The sequence below is a fragment of the Gambusia affinis genome, linkage group LG10, assembly GCF_019740435.1.
Source record: "Gambusia affinis linkage group LG10, SWU_Gaff_1.0, whole genome shotgun sequence".
Taxonomy (NCBI): domain Eukaryota; kingdom Metazoa; phylum Chordata; class Actinopteri; order Cyprinodontiformes; family Poeciliidae; genus Gambusia; species Gambusia affinis.
In genome coordinates this window covers 13,725,596-13,744,863 of record NC_057877.1, presented here as the reverse complement: position 1 = coordinate 13,744,863, position 19,268 = coordinate 13,725,596, and the positions used below count along the sequence as shown (strand labels likewise).

Below are 19,268 nucleotides of genomic sequence, written 5' to 3'. Positions count from 1 at the left end.
GTCTCATGTCTGCTGCTAAAGAGCGCCATGTCATGAGGTGATGGTTGAATACAACAGGAAATTAAATAATTATGTTTACAGTCAGCTTCACTTTTTTCAGGTGGTGTACATTTGGTGAGAGTAAAGAAAAATGTTTTGGTCCACCTTTCTTTTCTCACAATCACTGGTCTGAATTAAACTCCTTAATGTTCTCAAGTAGTGGACACACACACTTTGCTTTTGCCATTAAAGCTGCAGTAAGTAACTTTTATAAAAAATGTTTGGTTAGAACTGTCACTATATCCCGACAGAAGAACATGAGACTGATAATGTGTGAAAAAAATTGAAGCTCCCAAGGGTCCTTTCACAGGTCCTGCTGCCATCTGCAGAAATACACAGCTCAATCAATCAGAACCAGGAGGAAGGTCTTAGTGCTGTCACTCACTCATGTACATGCTGCTCACATCCTCCACCTGAGTCTCTACTGTGCTTTTCCACAGCAGAGACTACCACGAATGCACAGCCTAGTTAGCATAGCCACTTGTGACAGGGGATAGAAAGTTTTCCTGTAAGACTAGGTTGTTTTTCCAGTGTTGGCATAGCAACAGCAAACTGGAAATCTTGAGCTTATAGACACTGTGGTATGATTGACAGTGCTAAGATATTCCTCATATCCCAGTAAGGATTTCACTGGACATAATGTGAAGAGGGACATTTAGCCAAATTTTATCTTACATTTTTATTGAAACTTGTATCTATAATTGTAGCTGAATGAATTATAGAAAATTGAAACAAATGAAATATTTGTAAATACATAAATTAGTTTAAAACTTGACTGTTGACTGTTTTTAAAATTCACAATTTTATTTATTTTTTTGTTGTATAATAATTCTAATCTGAAAAAGGAACAAAAAAAGGCCTTTTTTGATACCTTCATGTAATGCAAGCTTCTCACCAAAGCTTTCTTTGGTATGTGACCCAAATGTCGTAAACACTCTGACTGTCAATGCACATATTTGTACATTAAAGCAAGAAGTTATCATAAATTACTTTGATAGATGCGCTCGACATACAATTAGACAGGCAAAAAGACACAGGCATATTCACAGTTTCTACTTTTCTAAGCAGATGCATTTCTAAGTGAAACTATGTCATCTAATTCAAATATTTAATAGGTTGAGACATAGTTCTGCTTTGCATGCTACTAAATAGCAATCTGAATAACATTACATGTAATTTACGTTTATTAAATTTTTTTGAAGAGTGGTGTCAGCATCGTGTACATGTTATAGCTCATATTTTTTCTGCTAGCCAGCATGATTCCTCTGCAGGATTTGCAAAAGAATGCAAATATGAGGCACCTTCCTAGACGACTTTTGAAAGGTAGTGGTTACAAGAAATGGTTATGAAGTTTGAAGATATGATTATTTTCCAGAAATGTCTTATTTGGCTTAGTCATAAAATATAATATGATGTGACGTGATGCCTTTCTATTTGGGGTTTGTGTTTTCCTATCTGAACTTTCATGCTTTCTTTCAGTAAATGCCCTAATTTCCCCTGATGGTTGCCTACGTTCTTAATCACGTTATGAGTGTACATAGTCGTCAACACTATTTGCTCTGTTATCAACCAGCAGACATGTCCAGGCTGTCCCTTTCTTTATCCCTGAAGCTGTCTAAAATATATTCCAAACAACATTATTATTGTCATGTTACAATCCCAGTCTCTAATCAGTGTTATTTGGCGTTTGGCATAGACCTGCATATAAAAGAATTTACATAATTTTCAATTATTTCTGAAACAAATTTAAAGCTGTGGTGTAATAGTAAGCACTTCTGAATCACTACTTTGTTTAACCAGCTTCCACAACAATCATTTATGTCTACCAGAATTTTTGTTTGCTTTCATGTCCATGCTGTCAGTGGACAGTTTGCCACAGTGTCACATTTCTACATACTACTGCTTTTTCTAGATGGACATCAAGACTACATAGACTGAGTTATTTTTTTTTTTGTTTTTTGTTTTTTTTTACCTGGCCCCTAATTTAAACCTCTCAACAATGTTACTCCTTTGTTCTTATACTGTGTATGTTCCTTGGTCTTCAAGTTCCTACTTGTTGTCTATGAAACTTCTGATGTCTTTAGAGAGCAGATGCATTATATCATTAAATTGTTCACAGGTGGATTCAGTTTAGTAAACAGACAATCCTTTGAAACAAAAGGGTTGCACCAGATATAATTTATTATTTAAGTAATAGATATGCACTCTCCTGTTCATAAGATCTGTCAAGTTATGAGAGAAGGATAAGACATGCAGCAAAGTTCATTGGAATCGGTGATGGCCGTGTGGAGGACCAAATGGATTGTGCCCATTTTCCTTATGCCATGCCCAGAGTTTGTGATTTTAACATGAAAGAAATATGAAAGTTCAAAGGTTAGGAATACTTTTGCAAGGCACTTAGTGTGTTTTTTTAATTTTTTTTATTGCAAAATACAAGACCATTTTCCAAGTGAAATCATGAGGTGCAGCATGTATTTTAAGAGAGCCTTCCCTTTCAGTAGGCAAGATGTTGTTCACGATGCACTGGGACTTTCAGGTGCAATTTTTGGTCAAATTTTAATTTTATTTGACCAACAATTAAAATAAAGTCAAATTCAAAATTCTTGAATTTTTAATTCGACTTTATTCTTGGCTCCAGCCTGACAATGCTGTTTTTTTTTCACAGCAAGAAAACTAATGAAAACATTTAATTGCATTAACATAAAGCCTTTGAATGATCATTACCAAAAAATGGTAGTGATAATGAAGCAATTACTATTTTGAGACAGCAATTAGCCTGGCACCTTCCTCCAATGCTATAATTACCAACAGCAATAGGGGTGTGGATGGATGTATTTGTTGGAAGTCTTTGAAGGAGCTGGAAGCAATAGAGAAGATAAAGATGGGGAAGATAGGCTGTCAAAGACCAGGCGTATCATCCCGAAACATGCTATTCCCTTCTGACACCTCCACAATAACCTTAGAGAGGAGCAATTGCTTTCCCCTGTCCGCACACAAATTTCAATGTTGTTTTGCACACATCTCTCCATTATGAGTGTTTTTTTTTCTTCTTCTTTTTTTATTTTTTTATTTATAACAGAGCGGATGTTGAAATTGAGGGAGTGAGATGGAAGAAGCGAGGCAGGCATGGATGGAAGAAGGGGGGTAAAAGAATGAGAAAGAGAGATTGGTTTTCATGCCTGGTAGTCAGCGAGCCTGTAAATCTCCCAGGAGCGTAGTGGAAGACAGCAGAAGGTTGATAGTCATCCATCACTCCTGACAACCCCGGTGCTCTGGAAGGGCCTGACAGCACAGCCCTGCCGGAGAGAGAGTTGGGGGCCGTACAGAGACGGAGAAGGAGAACAGCAAAAGAAAGATAAATAGAATGAGATGCTGACTATGGAATGAGCAAATTAACTCTTCCATGTTTAAACCAGGCAGCCAATTGGGAAAGAAGGTAAGAAGATAAATGGGAGGAGAGTGTAGATGTGGAGAAAGGCAGAGGTGCAGCAGTTGGTTTTTATGGCTGCTCTGCTCAACCTGCATTGAGTGAGTTTGATGGCAGTTATGCTGGCGATGGAGTTAAGCTGGACAGGCTGGAACAAGCTCATGAATTCATAAAGCTACATGTTTTTTTTTTTTGTTTTTTTTTGTTCAAGCAAGAACTTTATTTTTGAAAACTATATTTTACTATAAAACTGCAAGATTTGCCAGAAGCGTGCATGCATAGCTTTTGGATCGGCTGACTATTTTGCTTTGAACAGAGCTAAAATGAGTATTTTAAATGGCTCTCATTTCTCCAAATCAAACACAGTATCATTTTTAATGACCTCTTCTCTCAAAATTATTCCACCCGTTTTTGACAAGCATCTTTAGTACATAGTGGAGCACTCCTTTGCTGTTACTATCTGCTGCAGATGTGATTCATAGCCAGACGTAATCTCCTGGCTGAGTTCCTGAGGAACTTTAGTTCATGCCTTCTGGGCTGAAGCCTCCAGCTCAGTTTTCTTAGCCTGTGATAGCACCAAATTCTCAAAAGGTTGGGCAACTATGATGGCCATTCCATTCTCTTCCAAAACTTACCTCTGAAGTCTTCAAACTTTAGCATATTAAAATCATCATTGTCCTGCTTGGAGTTCCCATGAAGCCAAAGCTTCAGTTTCCTCACAAACACAACATTCTCCCCCTAGATTTTCTAATATTGATTTTCCCCTCTTCACATAGGACATTTGCTGTCCCACAAGAAGCAAAACAGAATGAGTGTTTTGCTTCCTGTGGGAATGAGAGTGAATGATTTTAGATATGAGCAAATTGGAGCAAATTTTACTTCTGGGTCAGTCGTAGTGCCTATCTTAGACTTCAAGCATGGAGAGATTGTTTTGTATGCACCTTGCTATGGGAGCTGAAAGCTCAATGGCTGCTGCCATCAGATGTTTCTGCAGGTCTTTTTTTAGTCAGTTTAGGGTTTTGACCAACTCCCTTCTTGAGACATCATGGTATCTGTTGTTAACATCATCTTTTTGCCACTTCCAGATGGCTTAGCCATGCTCTTTAATTTAAAATTTGTTAACCATGAATCCAGTTGTATCTCTAGAAAAATGCAGGGTCTTCACTATTTTAATGTCCTTTGTCTCGCTTGTGTGAGGCAATGATATCTGTTTGGACAATTCACTTGACTTAGCCATGTTTCTAACATGCAATGAAATATCACTTTCAGAAGTAATGGTATCTGAGGGACTCCGTCTCAAGCTCCCCTGATGCATCTAATCAGTGCTGTATCTTGATTGATTGTTCAAAGCATGCCTAACACCACCTATGAATTGTTCATTTGTGCTTTCATGAAGAATTATATTTAAGAGGTTAAATACAATAATTTTGAAACTGCAATTGTCATTTAAAGGAGGGTCTAGTTTTGAATTGACCTGTATTTGGCTTATACAAAACAAAGTCTTGGTATCCCAATATTTAACTTCTTATTTGTATATTAGGCACAAGTATAACTTAAACATTTTTCTTTTTTTCATGCAATTCTTATTTTTTCTTTAATTTTAGGTTAGATCGGGGGTGGGATAGATTGAACAAAATAAACATAGTATCAGGTAGAAAAAACATGTACATGCATAAACTGCGATATTTGCCTGGTGTGATTAGGATAATTTTGTATTCAGAAATGTCTGATCTGTAAGTGGAAAATAAAATGCAGCATGCATATGATGTGTTGTATTTATATCAATCTCCCAAAAAATACATAACAAGTTCTAAATTCACAACATGCATTCCATAATCATGGAATCCATAGTAAAGACTTTTTCAAAGTGAAAACAATGTTTACTTTTCCATCACACTAGCGATTTGTGTGATGTAATATCAGTTCATTGAACAGGCTGGTGTTCCACACTTCTGGTGTGCTGCTTCTAGATTTTGAATATATAGTTGTCTGTGGGTCTCTGTGTGTGACCTTTATTAGTGTCTGGAGGTTATTGGCCCTCTGTCGTCACTTTGTAAAGAGGAGCCCTAATTAAAGGAGTTCCAGTTGACCATTGTGTGACAATGGAAGGAAGAGATTGCCTTTCAGCTCGGTGACCAATGCAGAAACTTCCTCCTCCTCCTGTCGAATAAAAGAGTCCGATACAGAAAGCGATGAATGCCTAAACCAAACAAAGGCTCTTTAAAAGACTGTCACCATGCTATCTGATATCTCCTGCACCAGCACTCCTTTGAATAAATCTTTTTCACTGAAGCAGGGAGAAGGAAATTAAAAGCTGACATTTAAAAGGCTGCTTCTAGGGCTCAAGGCCCCCAGGATCAATACCAAGGTATCTCACAAGTTTCCCCACATATTAGCTCATGTTTCCACAGGGCATCACAGACCAACTAGAATGAAACCAAAATCACTTTTTGGAATATTACTGTTTTGTAAATATTCAGTGGAGGTGAGTGAAAGCTGACTGAGTTGGGTAAAAGTGCCAGGGTGTGTCTTCTGTTTCTGCGCCTGTGTGTTTAGAGGCTCTCCTCTTTCCTGCATCAGCACCTTGAGTTGACGTCGTTCATTGGGGATTACGAGTACTGTCAACAGCATCACACTGGAGAGAGAAAGAGATGAGGAATCAGAGGAAGAGTAAACAAGAACAGTAAGGTGTGGAGTTGTCTGTAGGGGGAGTGAAGGGAGTTAAGCAACATTCCTGATTTTTGTACTGGGTGACATTGTCAGCTTGTAACTTTGTGAACAGGTTGTCAACTCATGTGTAGCAGCCTTCCTCAAGGTCATGTATGTTCTCCCAAAGGAGTTATGGCTGTCCCCTTTTTCCCTGACATGCAAACATGTGTCCCACCCTACACATATGAGACTATGACCTCCGTTCTCTCCCACAGCTCCTCAAACTTTCCCTCTCTGAAGCCCTGTCACAAAGTTACCCTTACCTATTGCTGCCTTGTAACCTTTCTCTGTGTAGCCCTGCTTCAAAAGAGCTTAGCCAGGGCGTGCTCTGGTGGCGTAGAGGGATAGCGCGACCCACATATGGAGGCCTTCAGTCCTCGACGCGGCCATCGCGGGTTCGATTCCTGGACCCGCTGACATTTGCCACATGTCTTCCCCATCTCCATCCCCCTTTTCTGTCAGCCTACTGTCATATAAGGGACACTGGAGCCCACAAAAAGACCCCCTGGTGGGAAAAAAAAGAGCTCAGCCACAGCTGAGCCAATACCAATACCAGTACTGGGAGTTCCCTGCAACAAATAAAAGAGCTCTGGTTCCTACACTACTGCTAGAATAAATAGGCAGCTCTTTAAGGGCTCATAATCAGTTTAAGTGGTCTTCTTACCTAATACGCTATTATGCATGAAATCATGAGCACCAAACAGGAATGTAAAAAACCCTGCCATTAAAGAGCTTACTAAATTATTTTACTATATCTCACAGCAGCAGTCATTCTGTTTCTACGTCTTTCTTTTGCTTTGAATCCATGTATTTCTGAGGTTACTTAGAGCTTTAGCTTGTCAGGTAATCCCTCGTACTTTGGAGGATGGGCACGATGTGCGTCAGTGATCAACTGATCAAAGACAACAAGACAAGAACAGGCAGAGCTGTCAGCAGCCATCAGCCTGTTTGTATCTGATTGTTATGGACAGAGCTGACAGATCTACTAGCTGGTGTTATGAAATCAGAGAGCAGCTGGAAGGAATTGGTAAACTAAAATAAACTGAGCAGTTATTGGTAGAAATGCTTTGTTATATTTTTTGTGGTTTAAACTCCTTTAATTGAAAAGACAACTTGTTGAAGTGACCATAGTTTTTATCCAGCTTTGTTGAAGTAATGCACGGCAGCCTCTCCCTGTCCTTTCACTGCCCACTGCTGGTCGGCTGACTGAATGTTACAGCTTTATTTGCTTACAAGAAAAAAAAAAAAAAGTCCCTGTTTGGAAATCTTTCTGATTATGAATAATACAGGCAGTGTTTGACGTAAAGAAGCAGCTCCATTTTATACGGACTACAATGTTTGGAGACAAAAGAGGAGAAATACATTCAGCAGCGAAATGCAAGCTGGATATCAGAGCTCACAGCCCCACTAATTAATGGCCTGCTACACTTTGTTCTACTTGTGTTGGTTCATAAAGAGCAAAATTTCAAAACAAACACTTGAACACTGGTAATAAATTATTTTAGACATTGTAAGAATAACTGTTTACTTTCAATTGCAAACAAAACAGATTCAGATTTTCTTTTATATTTTGTTTTAATACTGTGATACCTTGGTAGTTTTGTCTGGTTATTGTATGACAAGAATCTCGTACTGGGAAAAGCCTCCTTTCCCTTGTCATGAAAATTTTTTAGGGCTTTTAAGTATGAACTTTGTTTTTACTATTTTTTAGAATGAAAGAGGTCTGGAAAATAAAGATTATTAAAAAACATTCCCTTTTCCCCCCAGATCTTGTTTGTGTTGTATAGAGCTTGAACCTTTCACACCTTTCCTTTGGCGAGAGAAGAGTTCAACACAGAGCCACACAAAGACAAACACACACACACACACACACGCACTCCGTTCTACGTTTAATTTAAAAACACCAGTCATCCTTGTTTCTGCATTCTGAGAGAAAACTGATGCACCTTGAAAAAACGACACAGCCATAAAGATGGAGCCAGTCTGTGATATGGTAATACTGTTATATACTCAGGTATCAAAGCAAGTGTTTTGCTTTAAACCACTTTATTAAAAACTCTGCTTAATGCGATTTGTGCAGGAATAAACTGAAACTCTGCATGTACGTCAATATGACTGTTATATCAATATAAATTCAGTTTGTATTTACTGTTAGCGTAGCGGTTAGGTTTATGCAGATGTCCAAAAGCGGAAGAGGTTGAGAGCAGTGTTTGCAAAAATGAGAGTTCAGTTTTATTTCCGAAGAGTGAACATCTTCTACAAATTTTCTCCTGCTGTCATTCCTGCAGCGCAGTAGTAATTTTTACAGTGTGTAGGAGGGAGATTGCTGGGACCAAGCTGCATTTCTGAGTATAAACAGCAGGGGTGTCATGCATAAAAGGTTTCATAGCTAAAAGTTGGTGTAATTAGTTACACATTTTTATTAGTTCAACGCATAAAAACACTTCAATGCATAAAACTGTGCACACACGTGGCTGTGCACCGTTCCTTTATGCATCTCATTTTGTTTGAAATGTCAGTTGTAGGTGTTGCATCTTTATGAAGCTGTTTATGACCGTATATGATTGCCTATGCCATGTCCACCTTAAGAATCATCAAATCTGACCTGTTTGGAGTTAAGCAATTACTTTCTTTTCCCAGTATCCAAATCTCTTAAGTATCTAGGACTTACAGTTGACTCCTGAGTAGGCTTTGGCACACACATCACAGTCATTTCTCAATCCTGTTTCCAGAACAAGAGACATGGTCCCCAGAGCCTAAGATTATTCATACTTTGATGCTGTAGTGTTTTGACTATTATCATGTTGTTTTTGTCAGTCTGGATAGGCCACAGTTTCATGTCTGTGGCCTAAGTTTCCAGATGTCCAGAACGCAGCAGCAGTGTTCTGGACACCTGGCAAGCAAAATCTTACTAATTTTAGTAAATACAATGAAGTCACTCTGGTATTATACTCTCGACTCTGACTCACATTACAACAAACAATTAGGGTAGATTGTCCTTTTTTGATAACAGTGATGTGATGATATACTGTAATAACATCCTAAAACAAGGTTGTTACATTTGTCTCCATTTTTGTATGAGGCAATGTATAATCTAACTTTTATCTATCTTTTATTTATCTTTTATCTATCGAAGGAAGTAAACTTGCAAGTGTTCAATTAGATTTTAGAAAGTTGTTTTGTCAACATTTTTCCAATCTTGATACTTTTCTAGCATAATCACTCAAGGTTTATCTACATATTTATGCATTACATTTTAGTATTTGGTTGAACTACATCCAGGAAGTCAAACACAGGCTGGATATTAATCCAAACAGATTTTTCAGTTTTTAATGCAGTCTTGTCCCAAAGCAGTTACAATCACATTGTTTTATTGCCAGGTGCTGTAACTGGCAAGTCATGTTAAAGGTTAACAAAGGGGCCAGAGTTAGAAATCAGTGGCTTAATGTTTTAAATTAGATGTCTGGCCTTCCCTTAACCTTGATGAATAGCTTAGATCAGACATTGTTTTTTTTTTAACTCTGTGTAAAATGTTTCAAAAAGAAAACCGCAACGTGTAGAATGACTGTTTTTTTCCCCTCCCCTTCTTAAGAAAGTATTTTGTGACTTGTTGGTTTTGATCAACTACCTCATTAATTCCCTGCAGATCCATTATAGTTAGTTTCTGCCCTGAGAGATGTGAACTCTTATTCATTGCACCAACATCTTCCAAAGTTATAAATTTATGTTCATAAAAGCAAAGTTGAATTCAAACTGATATTCATAACGACACCAAGAGTGTATTTGCTAGTATTGGGTGTATTTGTTTGTGTGTTAATAGCATGTGTGCATCGATGTTGTGACACCTGTTCCAGCATGACGCTCATCAGCAATGAGGACGACACAGGCTTGTGACACTCCCTGTCGACATGACAGCTCTGACAACATGGATGTTAATCTCTCCTAACTGCTTACAGCCTAATTAAATCTTCCAGAGCAGCACACATGTGAAAATCCGTGCACACACATAAAATACATGTGAGAACTTCTAATTTGGTCCTGGTTGTGTGTAATTTTTTTTTTTCCTATTCTCTAGAATTAGGCATGCAGTTGTTTGTTTGATTGATTATTAGAGCTAGTCTTTGACAAAAAGATGAAACCATTAAAGTTGTTGCTAAGTTAAATATGCAACATTTATACACACACAATTCTTCTGTGGTGATGATTTTATATTGGTCATAAACCACTTTTCCGTTTCCATTGGGTCTTTTTTTACTGTGTTTCTGGCTCTAATTGAAGGATGCCTTTTATTTGTAACATTTTAGTCAGTCTGTTCTAAATTAAAACATCTTATAAATATTGTTTTTTAGTTGTATCTGACCAATATTAGTTTGTTTTTGTATTTTTTTTCCATTTTTTTCTCCAAAGAGTTTTTGCGGCGCTAGTGGCTCGTATTTTTGTGACAGTAGGCAGACAGGAAAGCGGGTGAAGAGAGGGGGGAGGACATGCGGCAAAGGCTGTCAGGACCGGGAGTCGAACCCACGACGTCCGCGTCGAGGACTAAGGCCTCCAAACGTGGGGCGTGCTAACCCCCTGCGCCACCACAGCACGCCCCCAATATTAGTTTTTGAGAGAAGTTTTTTTTTATTTTGCAGATTGTATATTGTTGTCCTTCAAATCATTCTTCTGCTTCCTTTCTGCTGTCCCGCCACATGTATCAGCTGACAGACTTTAGCATGTGAAATTCACACTTCATTACGAGTCTATTCACTCCATTACTTTGTTGCCTAAGCTCTACCCAAACTCTGCGATTTCATCCCGGCCCTTCTACAATTTTTCATCCATATAAAGCAGTTTTGCACCTGTGGACTAATATTTCAATTTTTATTTTTTTTATTTTTATTTTTTTTAAGAATTTCATGGGAATTCAAGAAGGAAAGTAATCATAAATATTCTCAAATCTGAAAAGTAATCTAAGTTTATATTTTCTAGATTTAAGTTGTTTTTGTCAGTTGACTCTTAAAGAAAAATGATCTGATCAATTCAAAATAAATCTGAGTTACCTCCTCATAGTATACGATTAAACCACAATGAACAATGAATACATGATGGAAATTACTGTAAATAATGTAAATAACAAAGCAGGTATAAAATAACATACATCTGCTCATTTTGTAATTTAACGTATAAAATGACATATATGTTTTAAATACCTCGCAAATGGCTTGGGCCAAAGTCAACCAAAATGATTTAATCAAGAAATGGCAAAGAAAAAGTGACAAAAATGTCCACCAGATGCATTCACAAAGGAAAATGGCCTAGTCCCTTTCTACCATTTTTTTAAGACCCCCAAAGTTTGTGATTGTTTTTACTCTGCTTTGTTTACTTACATTTATTCAAAGAACCACAGAATGACTGCACACCTGGTGCTTCCTTTCTAAACACTTCACTTGGTTTTTGCCCTTAATGTCCTTCCACAGACCGAGAAACTCCATTTACTTCGAGTTTCTTCCCATAATAACTTTTCTCCCTTATTTATCTCTGTGCATCTGTTTTCTTATCTACTTATCTGTTTGTGTATTCCTTTTTTATTTTTATTTTTTACCTTACTACCTTCTCCCCCACTTGACTGTTTGCCACCTTCATTCCGTGTATCATTGTGCCTGTGATTCAGTCTTTTATTTTTTTTCCCTCCATCTTTGTCATCTGTCAAGACTTGGCTCCCTCAGAGTTAACCAGGCTAAACAAAAAGATTACAAACAGTGGGCAGAGTGAATCTAAAGAGGAAGACAATTTGAATTTGTTGTGGATAAAGAATGAGGAAAGGGCTGTGCAGTCAAAGAAAGGCAGTGGAGTCAGAGTAAGGCTGTATTTGCCTGAGGGGAAAAGGCTGAAAAGTAGCTCTCTCAACAGATGTGCGGGGCAGTAAAGTGTAATTGAAATGCCAGCAGCAATGGTCTTATCTCCCTGCTACAGGAGCCTGCTGCCAGTCTCAACATCAGTTAGATGTCATTTTACCTAAGTCTGAATCAGCCTGCCACAATCCGCAATCCCCATTCCTGTGATGCTGGGCAGGAGAAAAAGGCAGAAATGGATGAGGGGGAGGAGAAAGAAAGGGAGGGAGAGACAGGGTGGGGGATTTTGTAATAGGATTTCAGTAGCACCCAGTTAACTTCCACCACCTAGACTTAGTTGGTAATTTGATATGCCCCATCAATAGGATTCATTTACACCACTGCGGCATTACCATTGCCATTTCTTTGACTGTTAAAAAAATATATATATATATTTATATATATGCATATATATATATATATATAAGTCGGTTCATTTCTCCCCACACATTTCTACACTTGTCCTGATCCTAATCAAACTGGAGGTAGAAGGAAGGAAGTGGGGGAGATCTGTTCCAGAGTTTTCTAGCTATATACAAAGTCTTTACACCCAGAGGAGGGTTGCAGCCAGACAGCCGTCCGCTGTGCTCCAGGCAAGGCTTTTTCTTTTTGGCCAGGTGACATCCCTATGGCGAGAACCATAATGTCCTCCCAGATTAAAGGCTGGCACTCCAGAGCTGATGCCTTTTATCAGAAACTTTGCTTCCACAACATGGGATCATCTGTGGGACATTAAAGCTGACTTATTTCTAGAATGTAATCCTAACGTGCCATGATTTTTGTGCCAGTGGGTATTTTCGTGGTGGCAGTGACAACTACTCTACAACTCTGCACCATTTATGGCTCATATTTTTTTTCAGGTACCACAAGTTGACATGACTTGTAGCAAACTGAAAATAATAATTAGAGATTCTTCTATATTGTACCTTGTAAAAGTACTTGTACACAGTTTTCAGAATTTTGCCAAACTATAATCTCTGTTATGTTTAACGTGTTAATGGTTTTCTACCACCTGCTTTTTTCTTGCCACACTTTATTTTAGAAAAATTGTTAGAGTTGTGCTTCTGCAAACTCTTATCTGAGCTGAGGATCTCAGTAGGTCCTACAGAGTTACCATTTCCCTTATTACTGTTTCGTGATTATTCCTCTCCTCACCTGGCTTGTCAGTTTTGGTTGTTGTTGTGTTTTGGTATGTTGGTAGTTGTGTCATTCCCCCTCCACTTTCAGATATTAGACTGAGCAGAACTACATGACACATTGAAAGTTTTGAATATGATTTTATCACTTAACTCTGTTGTAAGTTTCTCCACAACTTTATTCCTCATCTGCCTGCTGTGTAACTTCATCTTCATGGAACCATTTGTTCAGTTTTGTGCTCAAATAAATCTCAGAGGTCTTCACAGAATATGTGGATTTATAGGGAGGCTAAAAAACTCATAGATCTATCTTTAGTTATTTCATTATCTTCAAAGCCATCAGTTTAACTGTAAACTTGAGTCTTCTCAGAGTAGAGAAGGTTGAAAACAATTGAACACCAAACTTTTCAGATCTCTGTTTGCAAAAATCTTCTGATACCATTAATCACTTCCCACAACACAGAATAATTAATACATTAGTGATTAGTTCTCATCAAATTAAAGTTTTGAGGCTGTATTTGAGTCAATTTCTGTTCATTTTCATATTTTTACTACATTAGCTGAATTACTTTCCTTGTTAATATGAAAATAATGCATTTTTAAATCATCTGTTAATTTGTGTTTCATTTCAGCGGGTGATTTTCAACGTGGTTAACTTCTCAAAGACCAAGAGTCTCTACAGAGATGGCATGTCCCCTGTAGTCAAGTCTACCAGTAGGCCAAAATGGTAAGTAAAAATGAACATCTTGCCCACCTCGCTTAGCATTTTGTAATTTTTATCTTTTTTAATAATTCATAAACAGAAGTTATGTATTTTTATATTACATTTTCCAACTTGTATGGAAATATGTCTCTGATCTAGTTTACTCACATGTTCCCTAACAGACAAAGACACGCACGCACACACACGCACACGCACGCACACACACGCACACACACGCCAGCTCACCTCATAGACCGAAACTTTAGCTTCCCAGATTGGATGCATCTCGGTGCATTAGCATGTGATCCTATGGTTTGGAGTCTGATGGCTGTCTGATGTAATAACGCTTGACTGATGGATGCAGAGATGTGTATGCACGCGTGAGAGTGAATGAATAGGTGGGGCAGGAGGGAATGGGCATGGTGCAGTGAGGTTGGGCACGGTGTCTGCCAAGCAGGCTGGTGTATCCAGCGGGGCGGAGAACAGGGGAGCGTGATGAAGTGTTGCCATCCAACAGGAGCCCTGACATCTGTCATCGGTTGATGGAGGGCATCGGCAAAAGCGGCAGGCATCTGCCACCCTGAGCTGTGCACGTCTGCTGGCTTCGTGCTCGCACCGACGATGGCGTGCCGGGTGCAGGCTAATAGGAAGAGACAATGGGCACGACACCGTAGTCAGGAAAAATGAACTGCTGTCTGCAGTACAGCACAGTGCAGCGTGGTGCATCTTAACTTATCCTCCTTGCTCTCTTTGTTTTCATTCCTTGTTTAGTTACAGCTGTCTGTTGTTTGCTCGTGCGGAGGTATGACTGTTTTCTTAGATTCAGTGTGTCTCCTTGTGTCTGCTTGCTCCATCAGTGCTTTGAATTTTGCTTTATCTTTCCGATGAAAGTAGTTGCTCTGATAGTTTGTTACAGAACCAGGAGTATGTCTATGTCATATGACATCTATGTTCAATAAAGCTCTATGAATATCTAAAGGCATCTGGAGTATTCCATCCCAACCTAGTTTCCTGGAATCTCCTATTTTATCCAGGGAATTTATCGCGCTGTTGATGTAATCGTATTTGCTAATGGTGAAAGGACGACTCCTTTTACTGCTGAAGTGCTTCTTTATAGAGGTCTGGTTAAGCTGTTGAGTTTGTGTGGAACAAAGAGGGACTGCAGCCTTAAAATAGTCCTGATTTTTACCAGTAAAACTATAACATGAGTCTTTTACAGCAATTGCGATGTTTTTCTTCTAACGAATGGCTTAAATTTCAGGGAAAAGTTTAACTGTAGCAAACTGTAAATTTTGCCAAGACATAGTTATGTTTTATATGCTTTTGAACCACAGCAGCGCGCCAGTCAGGGTCACAACCTGGAGATCTGTAGTGATAACGTCCGAGTTATTTTAATAAATTTAAAGCTATTAAATTTAATCTCTTGTTAAACTTTTCCATGAGCAATTCTGTCTGGATTTAATTTCAGACTTGACTTATATTTTGCTGATTTTTTTGCATAGAAATCAAATAACATTCAGACACAAGTTAATCTAAATAAACCACTCATAACCCAACTTTTCCTCTCCACGTCTAGTATATTGTGTTTTGCATTTTCCTAGAGGTCATAACCATGTTAAAAATATTTATAAATAGTTCTTTATGTAAATGTTGGGAATATCCACGCAGTAATAATTGCATAGAAACCTGAAAACAACAAAACAGCATTAGTGAAGGGTAAATCTACAAAGTATTTCTCACCTACCAGAGCCATTTTCTGAGGTTGAGTTCCACTCTCTGAATTCGAGTTGGTCCTGATTCTTGCAATGGAAAAAAAAAAAAAAAAAAACTGGTGAAAAATGGACATAGACACCTACCCTGGTTGCTTGAAAAGGATCCTGCAGTGGAAATGAACCTTCATGTTGTGATAAAACCTTTGCTGGGAATGATGCAGACCTCTAGGTACGTACTCTCTCTACCTGTTGATCTGTACAGAAAGCACCTTAGCATATTAAATTGCAATTTATGTTCTTAATCCTCTTATGTAAACCCTAAGATATTTAAAGATCCATGCTTTCTGGGTTCATGTCTCTTTATTTTCTTATGGAGCTGTAGCAGAAGCTAACATCGCTGACACCTGACTGTTTCCCTCCAAAGGCTAAACTAGTTTTAACCACTCCTCTCGCCACCATGCCATCGAAGGGGCAAAAAGTCTCTCGCACTTGTAAAGCTATTTTCAACTGTTTCTAGGCTTCCAAGACCACAGCTGTCATTGTCTGTGTCCCCAGAAAGTGGTCAAGATGCTTTTAACACAACCTCCTCTATTTGACTTTCCATGAGCACAACAAAGCACAGACAGCTCCTAAACTAGCAATCTTCTTTTTGACAGTTACAGATATGGAATAAATAAAAACGGCAGCGTGGAGAGCTTCACCTGTCTGGTCCAAACTTACACAGCTTAGGTTCGGGGGGAAAAAAAAAACTAAGAAGAGAGGGAGGGAAGCTGAGGCGTCGAGACAGACATGGAGGTTGGAGGAGAAAAACACAAAAAAACAAGACAGAGATTAGGGACAGGTAGACACTGAGGGGAGAAGTGGAGAGCGTGAGCAGCAAAACATTGCTCCCCACCGCCCACCAGCCGTATGTCTGGTTTTATCAAAAGGATCGTCAGTTTTAGCTAAGGAGATGAAGCCTTTATCTCCCCGTGCAGGTGCCTTATGTCCTGGGGCTCCGGATTCGTTTGGTGCTGGAGGCTGCAGAGCTCGACTGGCCTTGGCAAAGCTGGGCATCTCGGAGAGAGACAACTGCCAGATTACAGTCCAGCGGGACATTCACTGCTACAGGTGGAGGGATCTATCGTTTATCCCTCACTCAATCCCCTTTTTCCTTCAGTCCATCCCTTCATGACTTTTCTAGCCAGGAGACACCGGAAGCCCGTATCATCCCACATTATAGCACAGCTGCAGGCTGAATGTTTGATAAGAAAAATATTTACGGGCAAAGAATGAATTACTTTCTGAACTTTGCAACAAATTAATGATGAAGTTGTCATGAGCAGATAAGTAAACTCATCTCGAGGTTTTTTTGTTTTTTTTTTTAATTCTGCGCTGTGGAAAAGAAAAACTGACAACCGCAATGTAGGAACAGCTGGATGCAAGCAGAGCTGTTACTTTGCACCAACATTAGTACCATATTCATTATTCATTGTGACTTCTAAAAATACCAATCGGCACTAGAAACTGGGAATTGACTTAACATTCAGAGTGAAAAAGTGTGTGTTTGAGTCAGAGAAAAGAGAGAAAACCATATTTTCTTGTACTAGTCTGTCGAACACAACAGCCCCCTCGGTGACAGTAAGTGCCAACCGAGCTCCCTGCGGTCTGCTTGTTGTTAGACTGCTAGAGCAAAGAATTGCTCAGGATCTTTATTTTCTGAGATAAGCTAATTAGAAAGTCAGGGAGCGTGGTGTAATGCAGCTGTTGGAGGTTGGAATAATGTGACTGGGATAATGGCCAGCAAGGTTGCACGAGACTGCATCAACCATTAAAGACAAGGGAAAAGTGTGATAGAATTTGCAATAATGGGTTGTTTTATTAGTTTGTGTGCAAAAGATTGAACAAACCATTTAAAAATTAATAAGTTTTGCTTTAATCCTTATGCAGGCACCGTACATGATGAATCAGCTAATAACATGGCAGTAACTCTATACATGTAAGCATCTAGATGTGGTTGGTGAAAGTGAGCATTAGAATGGGGAAGGCAAGGAATTTATCCCATGGCCAGTTTGAACAACCAGGGCCCATCCGCATGGGCCATGGTGGTTGACACCAGACTGGTCAGAGTGTTTTCAGAAACTGCTTATATACTGGGATCTTAATAAGCAACCATTTCAGTTTTGTTTGGCAAAAAGAAAACATCCAATGAGTGATATTTGTGTGCAAGAAAGTACCTTGGCGATGTTGGTGGACAAAAGCCAGACTGGTTCAGGATGATAAAATTGTCCACAGTAGCTCAAATCACCAGCCATTACAAACAAGATATCCATTATTTTATCTCTGAGCGCACAACATTCGGAAACTCAAGCAGATGGGCTTGTGCAGCAGAACACTACACCCGATACCACTCCTGTCTGCTAAGAACAGGAAATTAAAGCTGCAATTTGGGCAGACTGATCATATATGTTGGGTTTTATTTATTTCATTAGATGTTGCATGGTCTAATGTGTCCGGTGATTTCAGCTGCAAACATTCAGATAGTAGGGTCAGAATTTGATGTAACTTTAAAAGTGTGAATTGATTCTTTTTTATAAGAATAGTTTAGTCTGGTATTGATGTAATAGTGTGTGGAATATGTTCTTGGCACATTTTGGACAGCGTTTAATAACTGCAGCCTACTGTAGTATTCTTGTTGACCATATTCATCCCTGTAAGACAATGTTTTCCCATCTTCTGATGGCTACTTTTGCAAGGTAATGCACCATGCCATAAAGCTCAAATTATCTCCAACTAGTTTCTTTAACATTAGTTCATTGTACTCCAGTGACCTTCATATCCAAGAGAATTCCTTTGGGATTTAGTAAAATAGGTGATCTTCATCATTGATGTACAACAGAGAAAACTGCAGCAAAACGTGATCATATCACATCAATATAGACCAAAATCTCTAAACAGGGTATCCTACATTTTGTTGAATCTATCACAAAACAATAAAACGCTTCTGGAGCTAAAACAGATTCCAAGCTTTTAGAAGCATGGTGTGCTTAATTGAGTGACTTTTGACTATATAAGGTCAGCTTCACATCTTCAGATGCCTCATTTTGTTAAAATACCAGTCGATACCATGTCGGCGAGCTTGGAAATATAAATCTAGCATTAATGATCCTCAGACTACAGATTTAGGTACTTCTACTCAAATTGTTGCCCGATTACCAAACTCTTACTCAGTGTGAATCTTGACAGTTTATCTGAAACTTTCTTCTTCTCTTGTTGACTAAACTCACTGAGTTCAGTCTGAGGCTCTTTTATTGCATCAGGATATTTTATGGTTAATTTAACTGACTTTCAACTAAATGCAGCAATCAACTCATTTACACTTTGTGTGTTTTTAAACCATTTAGAAAAACGTAAACCCTACTTGCTAATTTAATTACAAAAAGGACATTTGCAATGATTTATATATCAAACACACTGATTTGGAGTGTCACCTTTAATTAACTTTTCACTTTTCACTTTAGTCTGTAGGTGTGTGTGTAAAAATAGCTTCACCTCTAACTGAGCTAACGGATGAACAGTCAGAGATGGGTGGGGTGGGGGGGATTAGTTGCCAAATATTGCTTCTAAAGTTGGAACCAACCAACCTTGATGAAGGGTAAATCTGTTTTTTCCCTTGCACTTTATTATGGG

The 19,268-nt window shown here is 38.7% G+C and overlaps 1 protein-coding gene across 2 annotated transcripts in view; it reads left to right on the top strand.

The window, feature by feature from the left end:
• The window catches only part of agbl4 (AGBL carboxypeptidase 4), a 442,148-nt gene that overhangs the window by 247,551 nt on the left and 175,329 nt on the right, over positions 1-19,268 (top strand). For both annotated transcript variants that reach the window (XM_044130229.1, XM_044130230.1), the window contains one exon: positions 13,817-13,911. In XM_044130229.1, the coding sequence (XP_043986164.1) occupies positions 13,817-13,911 (95 nt within the window). The remainder of the gene's footprint in view (positions 1-13,816; positions 13,912-19,268) is intronic.